The 18487-nt window shown below is 33.4% G+C and overlaps 1 protein-coding gene across 15 annotated transcripts in view; it reads right to left on the bottom strand.

Moving 5' to 3' along the window:
- Positions 1–5259: 5259 nt before the first annotated feature.
- The window catches only part of Fam135a (family with sequence similarity 135 member A), a 118420-nt gene continuing 105192 nt past the window's right edge, over positions 5260–18487 (bottom strand). For all 15 annotated transcript variants that reach the window (XM_058578804.1, XM_058578808.1, XM_058578809.1 and 12 more), the window contains 2 exons: positions 8732–8845; positions 5260–6718 (listed from right to left, as the gene is read on the bottom strand). In XM_058578804.1, coding sequence (XP_058434787.1) covers positions 6513–6718; positions 8732–8845 — 320 coding nt within the window. In that variant the 3' untranslated portion in view covers positions 5260–6512. The remainder of the gene's footprint in view (positions 6719–8731; positions 8846–18487) is intronic.

Genomic DNA, 18487 nt, shown 5'->3' with positions numbered 1-18487 from the left:
CTTCTAGCTGATTTGTTCTCATCTGTTTTCCAGATGACCTGAAAGATGACATTTTTTAGTAAGGTGCAGAGCAAGAAACTACATATGGTCTAGCCTACAGTGCAAGGTCTGCCAATTGACAGCAACTGCATTGGTGCTCAGAACATTTTGTGGCAGATGAGATGCTTTATGTTACTTGTAAGACTGTGGGAAGTCTTTGAAGAATCACACACAATAGAAGCCCCTAGAATTCTGGAATTTTGTATTTTTTTCTAAAAAGAATTCCTGGCTTGCTCTTGGGTCTTGATAGTGTCTATGTGACATCAGGTGGCTATATAATCTGATGATTCTTATGAACTGAGTTATCTGGTCCTCCTAGAAAATGAGCTTTTTCACTAAGAGAAAGTGGTAGATACAGAAGAGGATCAGAGCCAGAACTTAAGCAATTTGCATTAGTAGGTTGCTCACACTTCTGAAATAACATTTTTTGGGGTGGATGGGTGGGTACTGGGACTTGAACTCGGACATTCAACTGCTCACCCACATTCCCAGCCCTATTTTGTACTTTATTTAGAGACAGGGTTTCACTGAGTTGTTTAAGTCCTCTCTGTTGCTGAGGCTGGCTTTGAACTCATGATCCTCCAGCCTCAGTCTCTGGAGCTGCTGCATGTGCCACTGTGCCCAGCTGAAGTAACATTTTTGATGCTCAATTTATATTTAGTGCTTAATGCTGAGTTCCATGTAACCAGTTGACTGAGAAAAAATATTTCAAAGTTTCATTACAAATGGCTTTGCTCAATAAATGAATCTATCAATGAGATGTTTTTAACATTGAGAGCCCATTACCAGAGGTCCTCAATGGACAGCAGAGGGGGAAAAATGTCCTCCTAAAGAACAAAATTTAGTTTATCTTGTACACTTCTTTTTTTGATATTGGGGATTGAATCCTGGGTTCAGCAACCACTGAGTCACATCCCCAGCCCTGTCTATTTTTTATTTTGAGACTGGGCCTTACTAAGTTGCTGAGGCTAGCCTCAAACTTGACATCCACCTGTTTCAGCCTCCCAAGTTACAGGGATTACAGGCATAGCCACCTGCCTGGCTCTTACACATTTTTTTTAAAAAATAACATTTACTTTTTTTTTTTTCAGTTTTTGTAGATGGACAGAATACCTTTGTTTGTTTTTACTTTCATGTAGTGTCAGGAATTGAACCCAGTGCCTCACACATACTAGGCAAGTGCTCTACCTCTGAGCCACAACCCTGGCTCCTCTTATAAATTTGATCTGAAAGGAGATATGGCTTGAGATAAAGATCTACAAACTTTCATGGGCAGTGGCTGTTTTAGTCAAAAGGTAAGGAACTGGGTATATAAGTGTTTTTCAAATAGTTCTTTGGAATAGGACTCCTCAAAGTGTCTCGAAAGCATGAGAACATTTGGGTCCCACTGAATGCTAAAAAAAAAAAAAAAGGCTCCCATTGCAGAAGAGCATTTAATTAGAACAAATGATTATTTTAATCATTGATTTCTAACAAATTACACAAAAATTCAGAGCTTCTGGCTTTACATCTTACATGAGGTTGCAGGCAAGCTGTTAGCTGGAGTTCTACTCTTATATGAAAGCATACTACTGGAGGGTCACCTGCCAAGTTCACTCATGTGTTTATCAAAATGATATAGTTCCTTGTGGATATTAGGACTGGAATCTTCTCTTAGTTCCTTGCTACATGGGCTTCTTCTCCAAATGTCATCTTACAATATGGCAGCTGATTTTCCAAAGAATGAATGGACTGAAGAGCAATAAAAATTCCTCAAAATGGAAGTGACAGTTTTCTTGTAGAGACATTCCACCACTTTTGCTGTACTTTCTCATTTAAAAAGGTAATTACAAAAGAGCTACCTACCGCAATGACCCACTCTGTGGACATCTATTAACTTCTTTCCTCCCCCGCAGCTGTGTTTGCTCAGTGACCCACTAACAAACCTGGCCATGGTGGCTAATGCAGAATCATGTACTTTTATCAGTCTTTCCCATGAGAGAACTGATTAGTTAGCACCACTACTTACCAACTAAAGTGGACAACTTGACCCCTGATCACGTATAAGGAAGATAGCTTGGGCGACAGGTCTGATTACAATGGAATCCTACTAACATGAATAAAGTAGCCATTTATTCTTATAGGAATAGAAAATTGTGCTGAGTTTGGGCTTCTTTCCCTGACCTACCCATCTTTTATATACGCCATTCCATCTGTGGAATTACTGAATACCTTATACTCTATACTGAATACAGCATCCCATACAACATTGTCTTTTACCAAAAAACTATATTTCATCCTCTAGAAGCTAGTCTTATACAATGATGTACAGCCCTATTGAAGGTTTAGTTTTGGAATTATATGAGAATACTAATTTTGGGGTGCTGTCCTAAAGGATTTATCATATGCTACAAATAAGTTTAGTTCTTGGTGATATCTCTTCTGTTGACAGAATGAGTCCAAAAAGCAAAGAGGGATCAACACCTCACTCTTATGTCTGAATTACTGACCATATATTTTGCTTTCCATTGTGGGGAGAGGAGATAATTTGCCATGTACCCTGAGTGTCCCAGCATATTATTGCCAAATGAGCCAAATTGCAAAGCTTATTTGTCTCCTAATACTGAGTACTAGTCACCTAAGTAGGCCAAGGTAGTCGTAGCATTATTATCACTTAATTGCCACTCTCCTTGAGGATAATCTGGCTTGCTTGCGGCTTTCTCAAAATCTGCTTGGTCTTTGTTCCTATATTCTTCTCCTGTAATGCAATCCACTATGTGTACAGCTGAACCTGGCTCTCTAAACCACACTGTGGGAACTGTGACTCTAGGAACTGATGCAAATATGCCGACATCTGATTATTACCTTGCTCTAATAAAGTTGTTTGTCTTTTACCCAGTAGCCTCCTGTTAGCATCCAAGAAACTGTAGCAGTATAAAATCTGAGAACTTTTACTGCTCTTGTCATCCATTTCCATGCTTTCATGTTCTGTTGGTATAGCAGTTTTTATACCTAACGGAATGCTCCCACAGGGGATATGATAACATTTTCTGTAAATTTGAAGTTGGCTGAATTGCACTCTTCCTGAGTTTGAGCAACTGGCTTGCTTTTAGCTTATTCCTCTAGGAAAGGAGGACAGAAAATGTGATTTTGGTGCTAACTGCAGTGACTGGCTCTGATGACCATGGAGAAAAGGGAATAGGGAGGAGTATGACTAGAACTCAGGAGATCTTCTAGAATATCTTCTCACAATATCATATCTTGTTGAATTGCAATTTTTTAAAAAATAGTTTTTTAGTTGTAGATAGACACACAATGTCTTTATTTTTATGTGGTGCTGAGGATCAACCCCAGTGTATCACACATGCAAGGCAAGTGCTTTACCACTGAGCTATAGCCCAAGCCCCTGAATTGCAAAATTTAAGCAGACTATTATAACTACATGTAGGCAAGACCACCCATATCATAGATCCTTGGGTTATTCACTACATAAAGAAATCTGATCAACTGAGGTGCTGTTTGAACTCAATAGGATAGGTGGCAGTAGTGAGAAATCATAACCACCTAGACTCATGACCAGAGAAAACTGTTTACCATATGTGTTTTTTATCAGAGACGTTTGAGACATGAAACATGCTACTACTCATATACTACCCTGAAAATTCTAATTCAGTTGGTATGTAATGGGGCCTCACAATTTCTATCTTTACAAATGTCTTGGGTCAGTCTCACCAAAAAAGCTTTTGTTACAAAGCCCAGATCTAGCTCTATTTTCTTTCTTGGTGGCTTATACATGTTTATGCAATTAATTGCCTTGTTTTCCCCATTTTATACTATTATTGTTTATAAAGGTGATGATTAAAAGTCACAATTCTGTGAGTTGTAAACTATTAAGATCATTATAGAATCAGAGAACCAGAAGGGATAACACTGGGATCCTAGACATAAGGAATAGTAGAATTTTAGGAAAAGCATTTTAAATGTATAAAGGTGGAGAGAATAATGCATAGATGTTGATAAGATAAAAGATGGCTTATCCTTGACTTCTGGTATGCTTTTATAATTGTTGCTCAGTTTTTTTTTGTGTTTGGTGAATCCTGTTGGTCTCATTTTCTACTTTGGAAACAGAAGACCAGATACATTTGTTATCTTTGATGCCTAATAGCCACTGGCACAAAACTTCAACTTGATTAGCTGGACAGTCCCACTAGGCCTTGAATGAGTGATTCAAATTAGGTATTTGAAATCCAGTTTTCAGGGGTATTGCTGCCAAAAGTACACCTAATATCCCAGCTTCTCTTAAAGTTAGAACTTCCCTATGATTTTGGTCATCTAGCTTCTTTTGGCTTCTGTTTTCCAAACCTGGTTCTTGACTTTCCATCAATTCTGTGAGTTACTTGCTATTCTTCCAATAAATTCTTTTTTTTCCTGCTGAAGTTAATCGTAATATTTTTTGTTGTTGTTCGCAACTTAGAAGCCTTATTGGTATACTTTGATGAAATCTATTCTCTAAGAGACAATCGCCCATGTCAGATAATTATTTTTCCTTCTTTCAGAACCTTACCTCATGTCTTACAATCTGCATTTGGAGGACAGTATGACTTTTCCTGATAAATGAGAAACTAAGCGTTATGTTTTTAAACAATGGTCACTGATATTTTAAAAACTGTATTAAATAACTGTAACCAATCAACCAATAATGATCCTAAGAGTAATTTACCCCTAAGTACTATTTGTATGATTATGAATGAGTCCTTTGATATGCATATAAGTTATTTAAACTTAAAATATGCAAGATGTTTCCATCTGAGGGTCAACATATATGAAGATGATAAATATGTGGCAAAAAATGTGGTAGAAAATAAATATATTTATGTTTTCCAGTTATAATGCCCTTGGTATATTATTGCTTAGTTAACTTATGAAAATTTTGAGTACTTTTAAAAAAGTAAATAATTATTAAAATCAATCAAAATTCTCCTACTTGACATATGAAAAGTTGGCTAACAGAATAAATTTAGTGTATCTAATTATAAAGATGTGCACAGCCATGTATTTCTTCATGATGTGGGTACATTCTGTGTTATTAGGTGATTTCGTTATATGAATAAGAGTATTTATTACAGGTGATATAGCCTTTTACCACCTCAGCTATATGACATATGCTATTGTTGACTGAAATGTAATGTACCTCACTATTATAGCTCTAATATTCTAAGAATAAGCAAATAATTACAAGTGTTTGAGTTCTTCCTCCAGATAGTCATTTATTTAATAACACCAGAGGCAATAACACGATGCTAAAAATAAACATGCATCGATTACACAATACATACTTACAAAAACCTTCTGTCCATTATAAATGGTGAATGCAAATAGACCATCCATCCACCCTTAGTGCATTATTATTTTCACAAGTAAAACAGGAAAGGAAAATAGTGAATTTAATGCTATTCAGCACCTTTAGTAAAGTCAAAAGACTCAACATCTCCATATATCAAAAAACATTTGCATCTGTATCACCAAACATGTAAAGTTAATTATTTTTCCCATTTTAACATGAATTATTTTATTTACATTACTTTTTAGATCAATAAATTTTAACAATATTTAAAAATTATTTAAATTCATAAAAGTATTTCATAAATTTCAACATTTAATTATTATATACATATGAGGAAGTCCATGAAAAAAGATAAAGAAATGTAATCAGAAAAGTCAAGCAACATTACCAAATTTAGCAAAATTCCAACCAAATCAAGGCTGAGGGCATTCAAACATTCAAAATCTTTATATGCTGCTAACATGAACATGAAAATTTCCAGTAATAAAAATCAACATGAGAAATAATGTTAAAATTACCAGTAGAAAATATATTTTAATAGGCATAACATATGTTTAATAGCAACAGTAATGATTTTATAGAAAACTTTTATAATATTGTCATGTATGAACTACCTGGTTTGACCATATGATAAAGATATAGTACATTTCAGGACTAAAGAAGTTGATTTTGAAAAATATATTTTAGCAGCCATAATTTTATTTCCAGTTTAAACACAGTAAAATGTTAAAAGTAAAATTTATAGTTAACTAAGTAATACACCAAACTAGAAAATTTAAAATCCCATGCTATTCTAGCAACAATGGACTCTAATATGATGTAGTCTGATGTAAAGACTGTGAAAAGCCAATAATAAACAATCAGACATACATATGGGTTTAAAATTTCAGTGAATTACTCAGGTAGCAAAATATATGAAAAAGTAATAGAAAAGTAAAAAGACAAAATTAAAAAAATATTGCACAGCCACATTACCTAGAAAGAAAAGTTGATGTTTAAAAAGCTCTACACATGGATGATATAAATTATCTTCCATATAAAAAGTTATAAATATTTCTTAGAACTTATCAGCATCTACATTTAACTATAATACATTATTTGAATCATTGTTGAATGAGGTAACTGTAAAGTCTCTAACAATGTTTTTATCCTACTGAAAATATTTTAGGGCAGCAACAAGAAAGAATTTCTCTAAAAATATTTCTGAATCAAGAACAGCTATATGTGCAGCTCTCCCAATAAGTGAATCAGCTGTATTGGGCAATGCATTGATGACATTATATCGAACCAAATTACAATCTTTGCTTTGTAGAACTGGATGAAGCAAGTTGTGGATCATTTCTGAATAGATCTGCCCTATGGAACAAATAGAATAAAGGAAAATGTCACATGAGCAATTAAAAACAATTCTATGACAACTTTTACAGAATTTATAAGATTTAGATATATTATTTTCATGGAAAGCAGATAAATATTTTTTAAAAGGTTTTATTTTCTTTAACCATCATTTTGAAGAATATTTTACAGAAAATACAAGTAATCCCATTATTTATCCAGCCACATAAAAATAACAAATTTATTATACATTATGTTTGCCAATTTGATATTTTTAACTCAAAGGAATGAATATAACAAAGCAAATAGTTTCCTCAACATTAAGACACATATAACTCATTAAACCATTATGAAAATAAGCTGGTCATGATAAAATGTTTTTGTAAGGCAAAATAAAAAACTTTATTCCATAGCAAGTATTTAAAAAATGTCTCTATGGCATTTAACAATTCTAAATTATTTTGAGAAAGAACAGCAATTTTCTACAGCTAGGACAATATGAGCTTTGCTCCAGCTGGGTGTGATAGTACACAAATGCAATCCCAGCAGCATGGGAGGCTGAGTCAGCAGAACTGCAAGCAGTGGAGTCCAAGGGCAGCAACTTAGTGAGGCACTAATTCAGGGAACTCAAAGTGGGCTGGGGAAGTGGCTTAGTGTTACATACCCCTGGGTTCAATCCTTGGTACCAAAAGGGGGGGGGAGGGAATCAAAGCTGTGCTTCTCTCTCTTTTTGGCTAATTCTTAAAATGGATTTATTAAGGTCATGCTAAGCAAGAAAGATAAAGATTAGATATACAAATACATAAATGTACCAATCGCCTCATAAGGGACAAAACATTATTTATTATGCTTATGCACTGCACATCACTAATAGGTGAATGCTAACATTTCCTTAGAACCTCTAAATTTTAGAAGTAGAAACTACATTTCAGAAGAAAGGTATGAGAAAATCCTAAGGAATGACAAGGAAGATTATATAGAAGTATAGTCAGAGAAAGAGGGGAGAGGTGTTTAAAAGAAAGATTAATATCACACAAATTCATTAAAAAAAACTTTTTACTTCCACTTTTTTTTTTAGCTTTCACAGAGTCAAGTTGGAATTGTGGTACCATGCCATTTTAAAAGTATTTACATAGGAAGAATTCCAAACATGTCTTCAATAGATTCTTCCCCAATGCAGCAGAATCTCACTGTTAAAGCAAAGGACATTTATCTAGTTTCATCTACCCATCTAAAGGTTAAATCTCTTCTGAGTTTTTCTTTAAGTGGATTCTAGCCTTTGCTAGAAAAGAAAGTTAAAAAATAAAAGGTTATTCTATGTTACAAGTGTACAATATTTGTTAAATGAATGGAGTATCTACTATGTGCTAGGCATCTTGCTGGGCACTGCCTCATCACAAATGTACATTAAGAGTCCCTGCCCTGCAGGAGTAGTTGTTGCCTGTCACAATGTGGAAATAGCAAAAGATCAAGACTTTGCAGTCAGCCGCATTCCAAAAAAGAAACTGAGAATACTGGGAGGTAGCTGAGACCTGGTAGGTAGGAGATAGGATGTTGCTCTAAACAGTGACTTTAGATAAGTCACTTGGCATCTCTAAGCCTCACAATTATACAACAAACAGGATCCTGTCTTCTTTTAGTTCCCAATAGTTATGATTTAAATTTCTTTGTTATTTGCAAACAGCAAAAGAACACAACACACACACACACACACACACACACACACACCACTATCAGTAAAAATGAGATACAGAAAAACATGTAGCTTAACCATTACACAATAATCAATCTTAATAATGAAGAGGAAAACAAGGTATGGATTATTTTTGAGATAGCAAAATGGAGAAGAATTTACACATGTGAAGAAAAGAAGTAAATTAAGAAAAATGGAGGAAGAATACCTATTAATAGTAGTAGATGGAAAATGAAGCAAAAGGAAAGAGAAGGGTAAGAGAAAGTGATTATCTGAAAAATGTGGGGAAAAAGTTCATTCATAGATAAAACTTGTGAAATACTTCAAATTAACTTAATTACCTGATTGTTTGTCCTTTAAAGCCGTTTTACACATTTCAATGCGGGCAGAATGATAAGGAACATAGCGATCTTGTAAAGATCCCACCAACACAACATTTTTGAAATAATGAAGCCCTAGGAATAGAAAACAATTACAATGCAATAATTCAACTAGATTTAAAAGAACTTTTTAGTACCATATTAAGTAACCAAAAATAAATTTCTTTTCTCAGTATACTAAGTTCATAACTTTTTTTATACCTTATGGATCTTTTCTTCAAATTTCCATATTTTTCTCTACAGAAAGCAAACTTCATTATATATAGTCTTTGTGTGATAGTAGAAGTGTGTGTTTGCACTGAGAGCAAGGACTGTAATGAGGTGGTAGGGGAGAAATTAATACATGAAGACTAAAGTTCTATAGGAAGTATATTATGACATTCTTGTCTTCTAGAGGATATTCTTTAATATTTAGAGATATTTCCAAAGAAACAAAATTACATTCTTCCATAAAAACAAACACCCTATTTAAGATCATTTAAAGCTGACTATTTCATCCCATTTTTATTCATGTCTATTAGTGTCTATTATTATTCATATTGTTATTTGACTATATCAGGAGAACATATGCTTTGATTTTTCACTGATACCAATAATGGGTGTCATGATTCATCCACAGACTTTTGTTAGATCCCTCTTCTTTTTCTTTTCTTTTCTTTCTTTCTTTTTTTTTTTTAAAGTAAACTAGGTGAATTTAGAGCTTAGGACCTTGGGTTACTTTGCTGGTCAATTCATTAGATACTAAAACCATATTCTTGACCTCTTTAGTACCAGGAATATTTTCCTTTTGCTATTTAGCTTGGACTAGTAAATAAAATTTTATGTGACTATTAAGTAATGGCAATTCATTAGAATTGGGCTGTGTATGAAATTTTATTCTGGAATGTTCTAGAGTAAAACTTTGGTACTTTATGCCCACTGAAATTTAGACTCTTAGACATAGGCCAATTGTGGAAACTACTATGGATTCTGAATATAGGAGGCCTATGTAGAAGTGCTCTCTTCCCCTAGAAATCAAGGATCCTAAGTGCGATAAACTGTGGACCCACACAAAGAGGCAGGTGAGCAAGTGAGACTGTATAAAACTATCTATCTATGCCCCAAATAAGGCCATCCTCCCTTTTTCTTAATGAGATGATAATACTTTTTTGTGTGTGTATGACAATTTGAAAAAAATCTATTCAAGAGATGTAAGTGAAATCATCAAATATCTGTAAAGGAATTAATTACATGTATTTAAGAAAAAAATGATATTTTTCCTTTTCATTGTCACATTTTATGAAACAAACTTTTGTCAATGTTTAGAAATCCATGCCTTTATCAGCACTGGTGCCACTTGTCTTAGTAGCATCCACCTATCTTCCAACTGATAGATATTACACCTTAGATAATCCAAGTCTCTCCACGTTGTAGAAGTTTTTTGCATAGCTTCAAAAAACCTAATTTCCAGATCTCAACCTGCACATAAACTCTTATCTAAAAATGACTTGTTCTTCTCCTACTTTATTAAACAAAAGTATTTTTTCAGCCAACTTCAGTTTTATTAAGGTATATGACCCCAGGGAATAAAAGTTTCTGGGGAACCAAGCAAAGTATGAAGTCTTAACTTCTTTCTGATCAAAATTAAGTTTGATTTGGCTGACTTACAATAAAAAATGGCTTTGCCAGTTGGCCCTTACTCTACACATTTTCCATAAACTGAGAGTTAAATCTGTAACTCTAATGAGCTCGGCTGTGGCTTTACATTTTTATGAAAATAGTTAAAGTATACATATACACACACACTAGAAAATATATTCTTTACAACTACTGAAATGAATAGAAAAAATTTTGAGCATCACCTGATGAGTATAAGGGGTTACATATTTTTCAAAATTCTTTTAAGGGGGAAATATGCCAAAAATGTGAAAACTGCTGTCAATAGTTCATTATCTTCACTTGTATCCAAGCTCTTTTAGGCACTGTACTTTCTGAATGTGAGAATAACACCATTACTGACATTTTATCCCAAGTTGCATGAAAGCAGTTATATACCACTTGCACCACTGACTTTTTTCATTTGTTTAAAAAGTACACCATGACATTCTCCACAAAGGGATATGCCACAATATCAGGAATGCCAGTCACATCATAATCCACAGTGATAACACTAACTTGGAGCAGTATACCATATACACTGTAGCAGCCTTGTTCACCAGTGTGCATTTTGCACTTTTTAAAATGACTACCTATCCCAACCACTGTCATTTTCTATTCCCTCTTTACTCCTAAGTAGTTTATGGTTTTGCCTTCTATTTCAGTGAGAATATACTAGAACCAAAAGAGAAATTCCATATACTTCCCTCTATAGCACGTAATAACCTGTCATACCTGTATCTTCATGTTCCACTTTTCCTCTTGTTTCTACCAACAAACTGTCTATTCTTCCATCTAAAGCTAGCCCTTTAATACATATACTTGATCTCAATCTCTCTTGACTAAAGACATGACTCTAGCAGCTGTACCTTTTTTCTTTTGCATCATTTTCTCTTTTCTATGGATCATCACATCAATATATATCTCCCATCTTAAAAAAAGTATCAATTAATGAATCTGTCCTTGGATCTTGTACTCCTCTGCAATTACTAATCCAATACCTAGCACTGCTCTATAGCAAGATTCTTCAGGAATTCTGTCTGCCTTCTCTTCTTTTTCTCCTATTCTTTACTTAACTTACTCAAAGAATTCTTATATTGTGTAGAAATTGCTCTTTCAAACTCATCAATTACCTAGACATGGCTAAAAATCTAAAACTTAATTCTTAAGTCTCATCTTATTTGACCAAATCTTAATTGTCAGTAGCCTAAATCTGCATTCAAAAAAATAGTGGTTTTCAGGTCAATATGTGTGTCTCAAACAAGTCAAAATAAAGTGAGAGATCATTTTGTATCAGGGATTTTTAAAGCAATTTGAATATGATAGCTCTTTTTTTCTTAGGGATAGTTTAGGTGTGGGGAACCTTACCTTGCTTTTAGGCATATATGATACTTCTCCTTTACGGAACGCACTTACCTAATTTTAATTATCTAATTATCATTTTTATATCTGACTCTGAATTTCAGGTCTGCATCTCTTGCCAAATAATTTGTCATGAAACTTTGTGTCACTCTTTATTTAAAAATATTTTTAATTGTAGATGGACACAATACCTTTATTATTGTATTTATTTTTATGTGGTGTAAGGACTGAACTCAGTGCCTAACATGGGTGAGGCAAGCACTTTACCAGCCCCAAATTCACTATTCTAAATACCAAATTCTGCTTCTAAACTTTTGCTTGTTATCTTGACTTCTTTATTTTTATGTCTATCATCATTCTAGTAAAATACATAATATTGATCATCTTTAATTTCTAATTCCTCTCCATCTAATAAGTCATCAATTTTGCTGGCTCCATCTATATGATGTCTTTTTCTTTCCACCTTCACTGCCAGGTTGAAAGAGTATTCCTGAACTTATGATGAGAAATAAACTACGCATTTGCTTGCATGACTAAGAAAGGGGGGGGGGGCATTTCTTTGACTAGAATAGCCTAGCTAAATCTACATATATATTTCACTTGGCTTTTTTTTTTTTTTTTTGTATCTGGGTTTGACCCCAGGGTTGCTCAACCACCGAGACACATCCCTTGCCCTTTTTTATTTTGAAACAGGGTCTTGCTAACTTGCTCAGGGCCTCATTATGTTGCTGAAGCTTGCTCTGAACTTTCAATCCTTCTGCCTCAGCCTCCTAAGCCTCTGGAATTGTAGGCTTCTGCCAATACACCCCAGCCCTGGCTTCGGTTTGTATAAATTGTAATCATTTCTGTAGGTTTAGCAGACAAACAATCAAGCTGCTGCTTCTGAGTCTGATCAGATTACATAAAATTAAATTTTTCTTTTAAAACCTTTGCTTATTTTTAATGTGGGCTTGACTGCTAGTAACAAGATTGCTTTCTCCTCCTACCAAAATTACTCTCATTCTCACTACTACTAATTTTTCTCCTGAAATTTTTATTTTATTTTATACACTACTTTTAGACTAAGTTTTAATTTTTGGATGTAGAATTTAACTGATTTCAATATAATATTTTAGAAAATTCCACATCTATGATAAAATTTAAACCACAATTTAAAAAAGTGACTACATATTTGTCAGTTAAAAGTATCAGGTTAAGCTTTTAAACTATAAAGAATATACCTTTCTTCAAAAGTGATCACTATTGTTGCCCTAATATTTACAGGATAAAGTCCATTCAATTTACCTAAGTACTCTCTAACTGCAAAATCTGGCTTTAAATTTCAGTGGTAATTAGGAGCTTACAAGAGATGGTTCTAGTTCAGGGGAATGGGGATCAGAAGATTTATTAGTTTAGGCTTACAATGTTCTACTTTGAGACTATTATTTTATTTCAGCTCATTATGGAAACTAATGTTACTGAATATAAACAAATCAGCAGGTTCAAGAACTTTCTATGGTATGCAGTAATGGTGGGTAGATCCACAAACTGAAATCCTCAGCATTCTCATATAACTGGGCAGGGCTAAATTAGACCCCAGATGAGACCCCCCTGTTGGGAGCAATCTGTAACCCTTGGTTGGTGTATTGGCTTTCCTCACAATGGTTTCCCCCATTGTACTTTAAAATATAATAATTTGCTATGAATGCCCTGATATGAAAAAAGATGATTAAGATTAGGTTAAACTATAGTGTTCTGTATTTAAGGAAGTTATGTAAAATGTTATCAGTTTCTCTCCAAATAATTAAAAACAAAAATATATTTGTGCTTGGTGTCTGACACTCTAGTAGGCTCTCAAATATATGGTGACTAACCAATCAATGGGTTAGACTTTCAATGTTATTTACGAGGTCCTGAAGCCTTAGTTTCTAAAGGGTCATGAATAGATGACACATAACTGGTCCTCTCCTATTCCCCTTATTTTTATTTAAAAAAATTTTTTTTTAGTTGTAGTTGGACACAATATCTTTATTTATTTTTATGTGTGTTGAGGATTGAACCCATTGCCTTACACATGTGAGGCGGGAGCTCTACCAATGAGCTATAGCCCCAGCCCCTGCTTCTTATTTTTAGAATTCAAGTCATTTCATTGGGTAGTTTTCTCTACTTTAAAAAGTGTCCCCCTTTACTACTTTCTCTTGCCCGTCCCTATTAGACAGCTACCAGTTGTGTATATCATTCTAAACTCCTTTCTACATGTACACAAGATTTTTTTGACTGACTGTAGGCTAGGGATCAAACTCAGGGTCTTATGTATGCTATACAAGCATTCTGAGCCACACTCCCAGCCAAGTTTATTTTTAATTTTTAAGGTATAAGTGGGTTTATAGTATATATACATCCACTATTTTGTGTCTTGATTTTTTTCACTTAATCTTTAAGAACAGCTTTTCATGTTCATACAAACATAGGTACCTCTCTCTCTTTTAATGATTATTTTGGTATCTCCATGATTAAATTTCTATATCTCTTACTGATCTACTAATGGACATATAGGTGTCTCTCTCTCTCTCTCTCTCTCTCACACACACACACACACACACACACACACACCAATGAACAGCCTTTATCTACTTGTATGGGACTTTTTAAAAATGTATTTTTAGTTGTCAATGGACCTTTATTTTATTTATTGATATGTGGTGCTGAGAATCAAACCCAGTGCCTCACACATGCTAGGCAAGCGCTCTACCACTGAGCCATAACCCCAGCCCTTGTATGGGATTTTTGTAGGAAAAGTTCCTAAAGGGGAATAGCTGAGTCCATACTTAAAATTCTGATAAATGTACTCCCCACCAAAGCCATATAATTTTCCCTTGCAGCATTAGCATATAAAGGTGCCTATTTCTTCACATACTCATTAGTACTGGATATCATCTTTCAAATCTTCACCAATAGGCAAAAATAATTATTATTCAAATGTACATTTTCCTCATTATTTAAAGTTAAAATAAACCTTCTGTTTATTGACTTTTTTTTTTTTTAGTGCTTGCCTCTTTTGTCATTTTTTTCTGTTGAGTTATTATGATACGTAGTAGGAACAGTAGTATACATTTAGGCATAAACATCATCATGTCACCCTCAAATATATACTATATGAATTAATTATCCATTTGCCAGATTACATGATCATTATAACTTCTTTATAAATACCCCACTGATCAAATTTTATTTCTTTAGCTTACTCCATAGAAATAATAGTCATGATATTTTTCCAAATAAAATTATATTAAATATAATTTGTTTAAAAATAGCTCTTTGCAGGAATATGATATGCTTCTTCAGAGAAACAATACTCAGTCTGGGAATTAATGCTGAAGACTGAGCGCCTAGAGGGCGAAGCCTGTGTCTTTGGGCCACTGGTCTAGGTGGCTCAGTGGAAGGATACAAATCAATAACAATGAGATCAGAGGATTTCTAAGATACCTTTTCACTCTCAGATTTCACAATGATAAAATATATAAAAAATTCAGATACTGACATAAATACACTGTTGCCATAGTTGTAAATGTGACTTCAAAGACAATACTGTACCTTAAAAATTTTAAACTCAGTATCAATTATAACAGTTTTTCAACAAAAATGTATTAATATTGTGCTTTTGCATAGAAAGATTTTTTTTTTTAATATTAGACAAGACAAGGACCACATTAGTTAAATACACTATGGCCCTTTTTGATTCTTTTGGTTTTAATTTCTTATCTGGCAGTTGGGTAAAGTAGAGCAGAAATTCATAGTGAACCATGGCAGACCCCAGAGTTGCAATACTGGTAGGTTTTATGGAAGTATTTCATCTTAGTTGAAACCCAGCTAGTAAACATAGGAACCATATATTCTAAGTTCTCTTCTATGCCTCTACCTTGATTCCTGGTCAACTGGCCTGTGGATTAGTACTTCACTCAGCCCCTGAAGTGAAGTGGCTAGTTGTTTGTTGAAAAGTCACCTTTAACTTGGAAAATTGTGACAAGATTTCCCTAACTATAGAATGAGATAATTTAACTAGAAAACTTTCTAAGTATTCTGTTACTTTTCAAAATTGCAAAAGAGGTTAAAGTAAATCTTCAATATTTCCAGGACTATATTAAAACACAATTCATATAAAAACACCTTAATGGCAACTTTCATCTTCATTCTTTTTTTAAAAAAAATTTTTGTAGTTGCCTTTATTTTGTTTATTTTTATGTGGTGCTAAGGATTGAACCCAGCACCTCACACATGCTAGGCAAGTGCTCTGCCACTGAGCTTCAGCCCAACCCCCTCATCTTCATTCTTAGCTTTCCTTCCTGATAACTTTGGCCACTCTTCTAATAAGTTTTAAAGCAACTGATATTGAGTCATTTTATGTTTATTACTCTCTAGAATTGGCTAAAGAAGTGGTTCTAAACTTGTGCTTTTGCACCCCAAGGAACATTCAGCAGTGTCTAATGACAGTTTTGGTTGTCACAACTGAGGGAAAAAGGTGTATTCTGTTGACATATAGAGAGTACAGGCTGCTAAACATTCTTACAATGCACGTGATAATCCTTGATAACAAAGAACTATCCAGCCCAGAATGGTAATAGTGATAAGGCTCAGTAAACCTTTTTTTTAAATGGATATATTCTAAACAATATTAAATATTTCTTATTTTTACTCATTTATTTTAAATACACTTCTAAAAATTTGTTTTCCAAAACAATGTTAGCTGTTGCTGATTCTTTCATGCATTTTCAAAAACAAAATGTTTTTTATAAATTAAAAAAAATGATGATTATTATTAAACAACTTTAACATTCTGGAAAAAATTATCTTGTGCCATAGTAGCGCAGCAGGAGAATTCCTTAATTGCTGTACTTTACTTGTCAGAATTCAACAGCTGGTAAGGAGATTCTACATAGAATCCTTTAGGAAGATCTTAAAATAAGGATATTTTTGCTTTTGAAATTTTAACAATAAATACATTCTTATTTAGCTATTTTTGAGCCCTAATTATGGAATGTTAAAGATTGTCCATGACATCTCTCTGCTCTAATAGGATAATCCTGACTACTTCAATACCAGTGCCACCTAATCCATATATTTTACCTTCATCATCATGCTAGATTTTTTATCTTCTTCTTTCCCCTGATATTCAATGCTGAAATTCTAATATGCCATATTTATACTGTGTAAATCATGTACATATTTTATTAGCAATTTGTAGAATGTCGCTGGGTTTATTTTGGGTCAAATGTTGCTATAAAAATGTAACTAATGCTTATAATTATACTGCCTTAATCAAAAAAGATAATTTCCTTTTAAGAGTACCTTTTCTGTAAACCTGTATCAGATTTGTTGTGTTCATAAAACAAACATGGCAATATCATATGTAATATATGATTTTTATAGAAAAGCATATTTCTCAATGGTTTTAAGTCATACATTTTTTAGGCTTTTAAATTGCTTTCTTCATTTAAAAATAATGAACATCTTTCAATAAAGAAAAGGTATTAACTACTGATACTCTGCAGAAGAAAAGACTGTTTCAAAAGCAAGACCCATAGGAAAGACTTTCTTTAAATAAAAAAGAGAACAAGATAAAACCTGATTTTTTTTAAAGAGAGAGAGAGAGAGAGAGAGAGAGAGAGAGAGAGAGAATTTTAATATTTATTTTTTAGTTATTGGCAGACACAACATTTTTGTTTTTGTATGTGGTGCTAAGGATCGAACCCGGGCTGCACGCATTCCAGGCAAGCGTGCTACCGCTTGAACCACATCCCCAGCCCCTGAATTTTTTTTATTTAGAGAATTTTAAGCTTTTCCAAGAGCATAGAAATGGGCTATTCAGAAGAACCTGAAGCAATAAGCAGATTAAGGAATCTGAGACTTTTTAACTTTAGCAGAATAAAATATGAAAGAGAAATGATCATTTTGTTTTAAAACATGAAAAAAGGTTATTAGTAAATTAGTTAAGTGTTCTCTTCCTTTGCTCTGTTTTCCTGATTTATGTTTTTGATGTCAATCTATAATTTCTATTTTATAGCTGCTCTTCAGGTATAGCAAATTTCTAGAAATTAACTACTCATTTCTAACAACATACTAGATAACAACAACAATAACAACAAAAAGAAAGTTCAAAAGACTTGCTTTGACCCTTCTAATAATATTATAATTTATAAGTTAATAAATAGTTGTTGATATTTAAAATTGCAATTAGAAGCAGCATCTAAAGTTCTTGAAGGTACACATCACTAGCTTATCAAACAAGACAGTTTACTAGCTTTATGACCTCAGGTAAGTCACTCAATCTTTGCAAAATGGGAATGAAAATATTCCTACCTCAGAGGTAATATTTATAATTTACTTAATTGGTGACTAGAACAGATAAGTGCTACATGTGTGTTAGATATTAGTTTTCATACACACACACACACACACTTTTTTTTTTAAAGATGGGGTCTCACTTTGGGCTCAAATAATCCTCCTGCCTAAGCCTCATAATAGCTCAGAATACAGATGCCTGCCATCACTTCTGGTTCAATTTTAACTACATTATAGTATTTAACTAATTTATTAGTTATGACTGTTAGATCATAGAATTCTTTAATGTGATTTTCCAATGGGGATAATAATTCAGTTTACGTATACACTAATATCTGAGTGCAAGAAGAACTCTTAAAACATAAAAAATAATTTTAATAAGTTACTTCAAAATTTTCGTAG

This window comes from Marmota monax, unplaced genomic scaffold, assembly GCF_021218885.2.
Source record: "Marmota monax isolate L192 unplaced genomic scaffold, Marmota_monax_Labrador192_F-V1.1 WCK01_AAM20220418_F8-fsc00091, whole genome shotgun sequence".
Lineage (NCBI taxonomy): Eukaryota > Metazoa > Chordata > Mammalia > Rodentia > Sciuridae > Marmota > Marmota monax.
This window is presented reverse-complemented; position numbering and strand designations above follow the sequence as displayed.